The 13,534-nt window shown below is 42.2% G+C and overlaps 1 protein-coding gene and 1 non-coding gene across 3 annotated transcripts in view; one reads left to right on the forward strand and one right to left on the reverse strand.

Moving 5' to 3' along the window:
• Positions 1-8,906: 8,906 nt before the first annotated feature.
• LOC127492542 (U6 spliceosomal RNA) lies at positions 8,907-9,012 on the reverse strand. Its single transcript, XR_007922052.1, has one exon. It is a non-coding gene; the product is annotated as a U6 spliceosomal RNA (small nuclear RNA).
• Positions 9,013-12,644: 3,632 nt separating this feature from the next.
• The window catches only part of ROCK1 (Rho associated coiled-coil containing protein kinase 1), a 144,512-nt gene continuing 143,622 nt past the window's right edge, over positions 12,645-13,534 (forward strand). Inside the window, 1 exon segment of one of the 2 annotated variants that reach the window (NM_001082367.1) lies at positions 12,645-13,030. In NM_001082367.1, coding sequence (NP_001075836.1) covers positions 12,938-13,030 — 93 coding nt within the window. In that variant the 5' untranslated portion in view covers positions 12,645-12,937. 2 annotated transcript variants of the gene reach the window in all.

Here is a 13,534-nt window from a genome sequence, read left to right on the forward strand (position 1 = left end):
CCAAGGAGGTAAGTTATAGAATCCCATTTCCATGAAGTTTAAAACAAGACAGAACTAATCTTTGGCGATAGAAAGCAGAATATTGATTTGGGGTAGGTTACAAGAGGTGGTAATGAGGAGGTATTTGGGAGTTTTGGTTGTTTTATTTGGATAGTATTCACATAGATGTATACCTATGAAAAATCCACTGAATTGTAAGATTTGTGCATGCTACTAGATATGTTACTTCTTTTGAAAAAAAAATCTGTGCTTATGAAATAGCAATCAGCTATTAATAAGAAAGAGTAGGGTCTGGTGCTGTGACCATTTGGGGATTGAACCAGTGGATGGAAGATCTCTCTATCTCTGTAACTCTGCCTTTCAAATGAATAAATCAATGAATCAATCTTTTTTTAAAAAGTACATAAGTGGAGCCAGTGCTGTGGCGTGGTGGGCTAAGCCTCCGCCTGTGGTGCTGGCATCCCATTTGGATGCCAGTTCTAGTCTCCACTGCTCCTCTTCCAATCCAGCTCTCTGCTATGGCCAGGGAAAACAGTAGAAGATGGCCCAAGTCCTTGGGCGCCTGCACCCACGTGGGAGATCTGAAAGAAACTTCTGTCTCCTGTCTTCAGATCTGTCCAGCTCAGGCTGTTGCAGCCATTTGGGAACTGAACCAACAGATGGAAGATCTCTCTCTCTCTGCCTCTCAAATAAATAAATTAATCCTAAAAAGAAAAGTAGCAAAACATAAGTTGGTTTAATATAAACTTTTCCCTGGGACCAGTGCCGTGGCATGGCAGGTTAAAGCCCAGGACTGCAGTGCCAGTATCCCATATGGTCACTGGTTCAAGTCCCAGCTGCTCCACTTCAGATTCAGCTCCCTGCTAATGTGCCTGGGAAAGTAGCAGAAGACAATACAAGTCCTCAGTTTCCTATACCCATATGGGAGATCCAGAAGAAGCTCCTGGCCCCTGGCTTCAGATTGGCTCATCTCCAGCCATTGCAATCATCTAGGGAGTGAACCAGTGGATGGAAGACCACTCTCTCTGTCTCTACTTCTCCCTGTAACTCTGTTTTTAACATAAATAAAAATAAATCTTAAAAAACTTTTCCTCAATGGCAGTAAGTCTGAAGAGTTAATGGAGCAAATCTAACACATTGTAGGGCAAAAATTTATGAACCAAGCAAACTACAGCTTTCCATGTTGATATTATCTGAAGAGGTAATCTTATATATGTAAGATCCCACCTAAGTATTCTTTAATTTTAAATTAAAGTTTTACTTTAGACCACTCAAAATGAATCAAAATTAAACTCAAGAAAACAGTTTGTCTACAAGGACTAGAAACAAATATAGAAATCAAATATAGAGAAATAAATATAAATATCAGTAGTGATTTAGTTACAAATCTGAAATAATATTGTAAACTTCAAAGGGAAGATTACAATGTTTTATAAAAGAGAGAAAGAGAAAGAGAATATGCTGTTTCTCATCCGAATTAGAAAGCTTCCAACGTTAGAGTATGTTTTTCTTTTTTCATTTATGTGACAGATAGAGTTAGGGAGAGAGAGAGAGAGAGACAGAGAGAAAGGTCTTCCTTCCACTGGTTCACCCGCCAAATGGCTGCCACGGCCAGCGTTGTGCCCATCCGAAGCCAGGAGCCAGGTGCTTCTTCCTGGTCTGCCATACGTGTGCAGGAGCCCAAGCACTTGGGCCATCCTCCACTGCCCTCCCAGGCCACAGCAGATAGCTGGACTGGAAGAGGAGCAACCGGGACAGAACCAGAGCCCCAGCCAGGACTAGAACCCGGGGTGCTGGCACCGCAGGCAGAGGATTAACCGAGTGAGCCACGGCGCCGGCCCCCAGTTATAGTTTTATTTTAAAATGTATGATTATAGAAATGTATATTCAATATTGCTTATATTTCAAGGCGATTATTCGTGGACTAAAAACAAGAATTCTAAATCATCACAGAAGCAAAAGGAAAATAAGCTCAAGGTTATGTAGAAAAATATACAAAGCATAGGGCTGGCACTGTGGCTTGTAGGTAAAGCTGCTGCCTGCAGTGCCAGCATCCCCCATGGGCTCCAGTTCAAGTCCTGGCTGCCTCACTTTCAATCCAGCTCCCTGCTAGTATGCTCAAGCAACAGAAGATTATTCAAGTCCTTGGGCCCCTACACCCACGTGGGAGACCCTGAGGAGTTTCCTGCTTCAGATCAGCCCAGCTATGGCCATTGTGGCCATTTGGGGAGTGAACCAGCAGATGGAAGATCTCTCTCTCTACCTCTACCTCTCTGTGACCCTGCCTTTCAAATAAATGAATAACTCTTTAAATAAATAAATATATATATGTATATATATATACAAAAAAAAATGTTTTAAAAAGGAAGAGTAAACAAAACCACAATTGCAATGAGCTCTTCACCAAAGAAACTGCTGAATGAAGAAACTATTCAAAAACAGAAGAATAAAAACAAACAACTCAGGAATTATTTATGCGAAAGATTATTTATTGCAGGATTGTTTACAGTAGCAAAAAATTGGAAACCACATAACGTCCATCAGGATACTGATTAAATTTTTGTGTATGCAAAAAGAAAGAAATAGTCCCATATTTTTACTTGTATAGGATAATATTCAAGATATAATGTTAAGACAAAAAGCGAAAGTATCATTGAGAAAAGTTTACAGAATAAATGTGAATATGATTACGTAACTGATCAAAGAATACAAGAAACTGAACAACCATTGCCTCTTATGAAAGGAATTAGTGGCCTATGAATGGATATGGGAAGAATTTCCTTTGATTGTATACCCACTGTATTTTTTGAATGGACAGGTATATATTGTTTGAATAATGTTAGAAAGCTTACAGAATATAGGTTGGAACAGGAGCTACATCTTACTCTCTGTTAGCTCTGAAAGTTACTGTATGGTTACCATGCCATATTTGTGTTGCATGCAAGGAAAAGCAGATAAAGACAGTTTATAGGGAAAAGAATAAAATAGACCTACAAGAAACAATGAGGAGAACTAATAGGCCTGGAAGGACTGACAGAGTTGCTTGCTTCGTATGAACTACCCACCTCCTGATTTCAGTACCTTCTGATGCCCAACTATACTTTCTACTTTATTTATTTCTATTTGAAAGGCAGAGAGACATAGATCTTCCATCTGTGGTCCACTTCCCAAATACCCACAACATCTAGGGCTGGGTCAAGCTGAATCCAGGAGATGGGAACTCAACTCAGGTCTCCCAGGTGAGTGACAGAGCAAGTTGGTGTCTCCTCTGGTGCACACTACCAGAAAGTTGGATTGAAACAGAGCTCAGATTCAAACTCAGATGCTCTAATGTGGGGTGAAGGCTTCCCAAGCGGGGACTTAACTGGCATCCCAAAACCTACCCTTATACTTTCTACTCTTGCTAAAGTTGGTTTCTGTTTTCTTCAACTACCATGACAAACCCCTTAATACCTTGCTAATAAGTACAAATAGGAAAATCCTAAATAAACCAATAGAAAGTAGAATTCAACTGTATATTTGAATATGTGAGTGTGTGCCTGTGTATGTGTTATCTCCAGAACTACAAGAGTAATGTAATACTAGGAACTTTACAAATATATGACACGTACTCCTCTCATTAGCTCAAGTAAAACAAAAGCTATTTAATAACTTCAACATGCACAAAAAGACCTTGATAAAATAGTAAACACATTCCTAACAAAGTTTCAAAACAGATTGGAGAGATGATGTTACATGGGACTCCCATAGTTTTAACAATAGACAGAATGTAACTCTATTTCAATTCTTGCTGTAATTTGATTACTTCAGGAAAAGGTTTCAGTTTGGTGTACTAACATATACTTTTTAAATTTTTTTTTTTTTTGACAGGCAGAGTGGACAGTGAGAGAGAAAGACAGAAAGGTCTTCCTTTTCCGTTGGTTCACCCCACAATGGCCGCTCCGGTGGCGTACTGCGGCCGGCACACTGCGCTGTTCCGTAGCCAGGAGCCAGGTGTTTCTCCTGGTCTCCCTTGCGGGTGCAGGGCCCAAGTGGGCCATCCTCCACTGCACTCCCGGGCCATAGCAGAGAGCTGGACATGAAGAGGAGCAAACGGGACAGAATCCGGCACCCCTACCGGGACTAGAACCCGGTGTGCTGGCGCCACAGGTGGAGGATTAGCCTATTGAGCCGCCACGCTGGCCTGAAGCACCAAAGTTTTAAATGTTGATGAGTGCAGTGGGTTAACACCCTGGCCTGAAGCACCAGCATCTCATAACTAATCTTAAAAAATAAGTGCATGTGTTATCCTTCGCTGTGTATTTCCCCCTTAAAAAAAAGCACATAATGTAATAGATACATTAGTATTTGATGGATGTTAATATATCAGTGAATAGACACTGTTAAAACATGACTAGTCATTTAGAGACATTGAGAGAGAACAACACTTCTATCTGTTGGATTACTCCCCAAATTTCAATAAGGGTCAGGGTTGGTCCCCCAGCCAAAGCGGGAACCAGTTAACTCAATCCAGGTCTTCCACAAAGGGGGAAGGATCCAATTACTTGAGCCATTACTGCTAAAGGAGGGAGCTGGATTCAGAAGCCAGAGTTGAGTACCGAATCTAGGCACTCCGATTTAGGACATGGTCATCTTAACCTCTAGGCCAAACGCCTGCCCTATTTCCTAAGTTTTAAACTGTGCACCATTCAGAATAGGATGATGAAATCTCACACTCTGCTGCTCCAGGCCACTGTGATGTGAATCATCCATTTGTACATGCTACTCAACCGTTAGTTACTTGGTAGTCATCTTGGTTATCAGATCAACTGTCTCAGTTTTGCAGTGTCTGTAATCAAGTAACCTCATTTTACTTAATGGGAACAGGGCATAAGAGTAGTGATGCTGGCAATTCATATATGCCAGGTAGAAGCCATAAAGTGTTTCCTTTAAGGGAAAAGGTGAAAGTTCTTGACTTAAAAAGAAAAAACAAGTATGCTGAAGTTGCTAAGATCTACAGTAAGAACAACTCTATCCATGAAACTGTGACAGAGGAAGACAAAATTTGTGCTAGTTTTTCTGTTGCACCTCCAATTGCAAAAGTTATAGCTATACTACAGATTGTTCAGTTGAGATGCAAAAGATATTAAATATGTTGGTGGAAAACATCAACAGAAAACATGTTTCAATTGATGGGCAATGTGTTACACCAGAAAGCATCAAGCCTATGTGAAGACTTTAGCAAGGGATCCCATGAAACAAACAACACCAAACCATTTACTATGAGTAAGGGATGGTTACAGTTCAAGAATAGGTACCTATTATTGCATAGCATTTGGTACTCTCCACAGTTTCAGACATCCACTGGGATTCTTGGAATGCATCTATCTGTGGATCAGAGAGAATTATTGTAATTCTGAATTGAAATAAATTTATGTGTACAGGTTTATAGTAGCACTATTTATAGATGAGCAGAGTAATGATTAAATAAACTATGGTAACTTTCTGGAATAGAACAAAATACAAGTATTAAAAGAGTAGATAGACAGATGCTAAACAAAAAAAAACCCAGTGCACAAGAATTATAGATACATGTAAAACAAAGATTTGCAGAAGGAAAAAAGATTAAAAGGAAAACTCCAAAACATCAATAGTTATTACAATTGAGTGGTGGGAATATGGGTGGTTTTATGTTCTCTGATTACTTCCCCATATTTTCCAAAAATTTTAAAATAAGCATGAACTATTTTTATAATAAAAAGGAAAACATGATTATTGCTTTTAAAGTCCTAGCCTATGCCCTAGGGAATGTATGAAGTAGCAATAACAAGAACACATAAACAAAAACAAATGTATAAATTCAACTAACAGAATATTTACACTGTCTGCAACTAAAACGGGGTAAAGTGCACAAGGCCTTTTTGTTATTAAGACATAATACATTAGTGTATATGGGTGCCATTCATTAATGGGTCAGTATGAGGAACTAGTAATTCTTCCAGTCATAGAGAATTTTAGGGAGGATGTTTTACTTCAGTAGGTATTTGACTAATGGAAGGGAGAAGAAAAAATGGTGAAATATCACGGTAAAATATCAGAAATAAACATTTTTTCTGTTTTCAGGTGTTTGGTATGGAAGTCCTTAAGTTGAGACTGAGATAAGATAAAAGTTGTGATGAGTAAAAAAAGGGAAGTACATATTGGGTGAAGAGACTGCCACAGCCAAAAAAGGCAATTTACCAACTTCAGGGCCTTAAAAAGGAAGATGCAAAAAGTAATGGGTCAGAAAGCACACATGGGCTTGGAACTTAGTGGAGTGGTGCTGGGTAGCAGGGAGAAATTTGAATAGAAGGCTGGTGCAAAAAAATGAGAAAGGGTATGTAACCAAATATATGCATCTATTATTATCTCCTTGATATGGGATAATCTCCCTTATTATTGTCACACACCCAGCATCTTGAGGTTTCACAAACATAACAGCTCTCACTCTTGGAAAAAACTGTAATATCATCCATTTGCATACTTGTACTTGAGAATGTGGGATCTTCAAGACAGCAATGGCATAAAGCATGGAAGTAATGGCTTTATAGAAATCTGTTTCCTTCGTTTTCTCCATTCTGTTTCTAGGGTCAATGCAAGTATTTTTGCAGTTGAATGGAATAGCAGCTCTTAAGAAATAAAAAACAGATGTTAGAGGAAGGCATTCCAGAGTGAGTCAGAAGCCTTAAGGGCTTGAAGCACAAAGCTTGCTCTACACTTTTCCTTGCTGAAATCTCGACAGATGCCCACATCCTCAACTCTGCCTAGGCAGCACCTAGTCTACAGTAGACCTAAAAATGTCAAAATACATTTACTCCCAAGTCTGAACGTCCTGTGGGAAGAAAAGAAAAGCTTGGCTGACCTCAAAAGGAGTACACTTAGATAAAGGAACATATTCTTCCTGATTCACTTCTCAGATCTAGAAAAATATGTGCATATAATCTTTTGGGTAAATATTAATCATATAAAACCAACCTCTTGAAATAGAACTGAAACTAAATTTTCGCAACTTTCTGTTTACTAAAGTTGTTCAGAATCAAGTGAAGTTATTTTACATTAGAAAAATTCTAATGCCCATTGGAAACTTATATTAAACATAATAAGTATCATACTTTCTTGGAAATGTTAGCTAGAGTTTCTATAGGAACTTCACGATATCACATTCTTAACACACTTGTGGTATACATTTTTGAAATAACATGCAATTTATGGTACCAAATTACAACTGATGTGCAATTTGTGGTATGTACCTGTGTTTTTGAGACAGAATAGACATGACTATGCACTAAATTGAGGAAATATAAAAATATAGGTAAAATGTATTTGTATCATATTCCCATATGATAAGTTTACAATAATTTTTAAAATCTGAAAGTAGTCCTTAATTTGTTTGTAAAGCTTTTACAGTTCTTTTGTACAGAGGTTTTGTTGAAGTAGAGTCATTAACATGAGTTAATCCGTCATTCCTTTACAATGCTCCATTGTGGACAGCTTCCCTTTATTGTAGGTAGTATAAAAAAAGTATAAAAGGTGTATGTATCTCTCCATATATTTACCTAAGAATAATTCCTTTTCTGAAACTCAACTGTTCTGTTATCTATTGCTGAGAGACTACTGGAAAACTCAGTGGCTCAAAGCAGCAATCATTTCCTTATTTACTTATGATTCTGTTGTGTGGGCAGTGCTTGGAGGGAATGGCTTGTCTCTTATTCCCAGTGCCATTAACAGTGAGGGGCTGTTGGAATGGGCCATAAGTTTAGGGTCTCTGTTCTCAAGCTCTGATGAATTCAACAGTTATCCATGTGATTTTTTTATGTTGTTAGTTAGCTTGGGTTTCCTCATGCTAGTCCAACTTTCAAGAGCAAAACTGATAGTTGCTAAGTATTTTCAAAGACTAGGCCAGATACTGGCACAGTGCCACTTTAGCTGCATTCTATTGGTTAAAGCAGGTCACAGGGCCACAGCCCAGATTTAGTGTGGGAGGAACTCCACAAGGAAGTGAATGCCAGAACACAATTCATAGGGGACCATCTTTGGAGGCCAGGGTTCCCATATTAATGTTTGTGAAAGAAACTATAAACATAAAACTGAATCTATTTCCTATCAAATACCCAAAAACTAATGAATGCTAACTTAATTATTATTCACTATACAGAAATCTACATTAAAATCTTTCTGATTTTTCCATGGTTTCTCTCAAATATGCCATATTCAAATTCTCTGAGCACTACAGTTTCTTCATTAGGCTCTAGCATGAGTCTCAAAATGTTTCCAGATGTTTGAATTCTCAAATCCAGAAAAATTAAGATAGAACTAATTTATATATTTGAGAGTAGCCAACTTTGCAATTTTTTTATCAACTAAGAACATTATAAAAAGTATCATCCTCTATAACTCTTGTTTCTAAAAGAAAGTATTTTTAATTTTTAGAAAAAGTAGTAAGGCCGGCGCCGCGGCTCACTAGGCTAATCCTCTGCCTTGCAGCGCCGGCACATCCGGTTCTAGTCCCGGTCGGGGCACTGGATTCTGTCCCTGTTGCCCCTCTTCCAGGCCAGCTCTCTGCTGTGGCCAGGGAGTGCAGTGGAGGATGGCCCAAGTGCTTGGGCCCTGCACCCCATGGGAGACCAGGATAAGTACCTGGCTCCTGCCATCGGATCAGCGCGGTGCGCTGGTTGCAGCGCGGCGGCCATTGGAGGGTGAACCAACGGCAAAGGAAGACCTTTCTCTCTGTCTTCTCTCTCTCGCTGTCCACTCTGTCAAAAAATTAAAAAAAAAAAAAAAAGAAAAAGTAGTGAAGAGAATTTCAGATTAAAGGAAAGTTTTAAATTAGATCTGTTTATAAATTATAGACTAACTACATCTTTGGTCAGACAGCTTTGTGAATTATACAAAATATGGAATGCTTCACAAACTTTCTTATCATCTTTCGCAGAGGCCATGATCACCTCTGTATCATTTCAATTTCAGTTGTACATGTGCTGTTCAAGTGAGCACTATGTCTTTATTCTAATTTTGCTGCAAGTTATAAAAATTCCACCAATGGCTGCCACTGCTACTTTTTTGTTTTTAAAAAAGATTTTATTTATTTATTTGACAGCTAGAGTTACAGAGAGAGGGAGAGACAGAAAGAAAGATATTCTAAGATATTCTATTTGCTGGTTCACTCCCCAAATAGCAACAATAGCTGGAGCTGGGCTGAACTGAAGCCAGGAGCCAGGAGCTTCTTTCCAGTCTCCCACATGGGTGCAGGGGCCCAAGCACTTGGGCCATCTTCTACTGCTTCCCCAGGCCATAGGAGAGAGCTAGATCAGAAGAGGAGCAGCCAGCACCCTTATGGGATGCCAGTGCCACAGGCAAGAGGCTTAGCCTACTACACCATTGCTTCTTGGACCCAGTGTTTAGGAACCTCTAGTCAAGACGGTGTTAACTGAACATTGTTAATGCCCTTTTTACTCTGAACTTCCTAACATCATTTTACATCTTTCCCTAGGGATTGTAATCACATTGAAAATTCTATATTCTTTCTTTTATTTTACATTACATGAAATCATTTAAATCTGTGCCAGTGCAAATAATACAACTGTTAATGCTTGTTCCTGTATTAGAATTGGATAGTGATAGCACAGTTAGTAGTTATGAGTAGGAGTTTTACAGTCTGTCTCTGTTCCAATCTGCATCCATCATGACTTAGGGCAAGTTAACATAGCCTTTTTGTACCTCAGATTCTCATCTGTGATGGATGCATAATCATCGCAGAATTGCTTCTTGGCCTTTTGGCTAAGATCAAGTGAAGAAATACTAGGTGTTGGAGCCAGTGTAACAGTGTAAAGGGTAAAGCCACCTGCAGTGCCAGCATCCTATATGGGTGCTGGTCTGGTCCTAGCTGCTCCACTTCCAATCAAGACCTCTGCTATGGCATGGGAAAGCAGTAAAAGATGGCCCAAGTCCTTGGGCCCTGCACCTGCGCGGGAGACCCAGAAGAAGCTCCTGGCTCCTGGCTTTGGATCAGCGCAGCTCTGGCCATTGTGGCCAACTGAGGAGTGAACCAGTGGATAGAAGACCTCTCTCTCTCTCTTTGCCTCTCCTTCTCTCTATGTAACTCTGACTTTCAAATAAATAAATAAATAAATCTTGAAAAAAAATACTAGGAAGAAATACTAGGTGTAAAGCGTAAAGCATATGGAGTCGGGCCCAGCACATGGTAAATAATCAGTATGCAATGTAATATTATATTCTTCTTTTACTTATACATGTCATTAGTATTTTGCAGTTATACTTAGGATCTTCACATACTTTAAGGGTAATCTCAAATATCCACAATGCTTTGGAAGAGACTATTCACAATGGGAAAATAGAATTTTAAATTTGGAAGGGAATCTAAATACCATATGATTCTGTCCTATTACAGGTAGCAATTTTTCAAATTCAAAATATTGATATAGAATTCATCTGTCATGGTAAAAGACAAGTAGTAATGTGTTACAATCATCGAATACTTTGTAGATAAGTAAAATATATAGGCTCTATGTATGTTTCTGGTAGCTTTGCTGGTATGCTTATCATTCCCACTTATATTTATCAACACCAGTCACATGTTGTCTTAGCCACCCATTTGTGGCCTTTTTCATTTGTGTCTAAGTGGAAAGCAACATAAGATTCAGTTCTCTGAAAAACAACAAAATTCCTAAGACTACCTAAAAATGGTAATAAAATAAAGGACAAGTAGAGTTTAGGAAATTTATTTTAGGGCAACTGCCAGGTTTATTTTAAGCTCTATGCTTAAAAATAAATCTAATTCACATGACTGACTTAAAATACTGCAGCCAGAAAAGTCACTGCAAAAGCATTTAATGAAATACCTGAAAGTTAGTTGTCATCTTTGCTATGATTTTTGTGGACTTACTTCCCATCTGGATTTATACAGAGGATTTCATATGTAAATATTTCTTGCATCTAATAAAATAAAAATAGAAATAGACATTTTTCAAACACTATGTTATCCTAACCTCTGACTCACATTATAAGGTTGGTTGAGTGGTCAGATGCAGTACAATCGTTTTTATGCAGAAAGACAACTGGTTCATTTGTAGCATTTTTCCAGGATGGGGTAAAAGATCTATGTTTTCTATTCCTAGCGATCTTTAATCTGACCTATGAGCAAAAATAAAGACTGATTAGGTTACCATAGATTTCCCGCAGAAAGCAGTGGAGAACAATTATTCCCAGGTTGAGTAATACATCTTTCACCCCCTCACACCACAGTCGATGAAACTACTGAACTAGCAGGGAAATGCCCGTGATTTTCATGTCTTACATTAGTTCTGGTAAAATCACAATCGTAAATTTCGCTCATTCCCCATCCAGAAGAACCTGGGGGGAGGGCTTTCGTGACTTGAGAGCACATGAACGACTTAATATTGATTTTTCTCCCTCTGCGATTTTCTTTTTATAAGATTAAATGACGCTTGACTTCTGTCAACTTTATCTTCCGGAGTCAATATTTTAACTCTCCCTTAACCGGCACGCCCGGCTTGGACCGACTGAATGCTTGGGGCTCACGTGGGGCGGAAGATGAGTACCACTGGTGCTAAAGAGCTGGGACCTACCGAAGAAAACACATCTTGCCTCAAACAGAATTTAGTTCCACAATAAACAAGAATAACGAGCACCTTTTCCTTCTTGTCAGAGTTCTCTGGACGCGCTGCAGCCCAGAGAAAGCCGAGCCGGGGCAGCTGCCAGGGCAGCGACCAGACACAGCGAGAGCCTCGCCCCCGCTCTGACCTTCAGGACCGCCCCAGAACCCTGAGGGACTCCCCAGAGCCGGCCGGGGCGAGGACGTTCGGCCCGCCGAGCCATGTGCTCCTCCCCGCTGCCTGCCTTCTCCGCGCGCCCGCGAGGCCTCGGCCGCGCCCCGCGCCCCGCGCCCCGCCCCGCCCTGCCCTGCCGAGGCGCCCGAGTGCGCGCGCGCGGGGCCCCGGCTGGTTCCCCTTCCGAACGTCCGCGCCCCGCATGCGCAGTCGGCGCCGGCGGTCTCCGTTTGTTTGAACAGGAAGGCGGACATATTAGTCCCTCTCAGCCCCCCTCGCCCCACCTCCCCCAGGCATTCGCCGTCGCGACTCGCCCTTTTCCCGGCCGGGACTGCAGCCCCTCCCAGAAGCTCCCCCATCAGCAGCCGCCAGGACCCGACTATCTGCTGTTTCACCGCCCGCTCTTCCAGCCTTTCCTAGTCTCCATCGGGCACCGACCTCGCCCTGCCCCGCCGGACACCGCGGCAGCCACCCCAGCAAGCGACGGGACAAAATGGGAGAGTGAAGCTGTCCCGCGAGGACCACCTCTTGGCCGAGACCGATCGGTGCGTCGGGCCGGGCCGAGTGGAGCTGGGGATGCGGCGCTAGACCGCCTACAGCGCCTCGGAGCAGAGCGGGCCCGTGCCGTGGCCCAAGCGGCGGCTGCAGCTGGCACAGCTCCTCACCCGCCCTTCGCTTTCGCCTTTCCTCTTCTCCCTCCCCGGCCGCCCCGAGGGAGTCTCCACCCTGCTTCTCTTTCTCTCCCTTCTGCTGCCCATCCCGGGACGGGAGCCCCTCCGTGGCGAAGGTGGCCGAGGCCCGCTAGGCTGAAGCACCTCGCGGGAGCGACGAGGCTGGTGGCGACGGCGCTGTCGGCTGTCGTGAGGGGCTGCCGGGTGGGATGCGACTTTGGGCGTCCGAGCGGCTGTGGGTCGCCGTTGCCCCCGGCCCGGGGTCTGGAGAGCCGAGGTCCCCTCAGTGAGGGGGAGGAGGGGGAACCGGGCGCACCTGGTGACCCTGGGGTTCCGGCTCCTCCGCCCGGCGGCTGCGAACCCACCGCGGAGGAAGTTGGTTGAAATCGCTTTCCGCTGCTGGTGCTGGTACGAGGGTATTGTCACAGCAGCAGCAGCAACATGTCGACTGGGGACAGTTTTGAGACTCGGTTTGAAAAAATCGACAACCTGCTGCGGGATCCTAAATCGGAAGTGAACTCGGATTGTTTGCTGGTGAGTAGTGAGTGCTGGTCTCTTCTGCTACCCCGGGGTTCTGCGTGGATTGCCTCCCTCTCGCTTTCAGTCGAGTTAGCCGCCCAAGGCGGCCTCAGGTGTGCAGAATCTGTATGGAAAACGCCAGATTTCTGTCTCCCTAGAAATGTTGGGAGTACCACAGAAATCTGGCGTGGCCCTTTTTACCATTTGACCGGCTCGGTGCTAACGACTCTCCGAACTTTTAGTTCTGACTCAGCTCATCCGTGCACAAAAGATACTGCTGTTGCAGGCATCATACAAAAAGTTATCACGCGTCAGAGCTGCTACCTCTATAGTTTGTTGAATGGCGATTTTAGTGGGATTAATCGTCCTGATCGGTTTGACAGTAACCTCGGCAAGATTACTTTGCATTTACAGAGACTTAAGGGGTTTACTTTTTAGACTTGGAAGTGACTAGAGAATCGATATTGAAGAAGTGATTTTTGAGTTAAAATGTCATAGGTGACGAGTCAGAAGGAACTC

This window comes from Oryctolagus cuniculus, chromosome 10, assembly GCF_964237555.1.
Source record: "Oryctolagus cuniculus chromosome 10, mOryCun1.1, whole genome shotgun sequence".
Lineage (NCBI taxonomy): Eukaryota > Metazoa > Chordata > Mammalia > Lagomorpha > Leporidae > Oryctolagus > Oryctolagus cuniculus.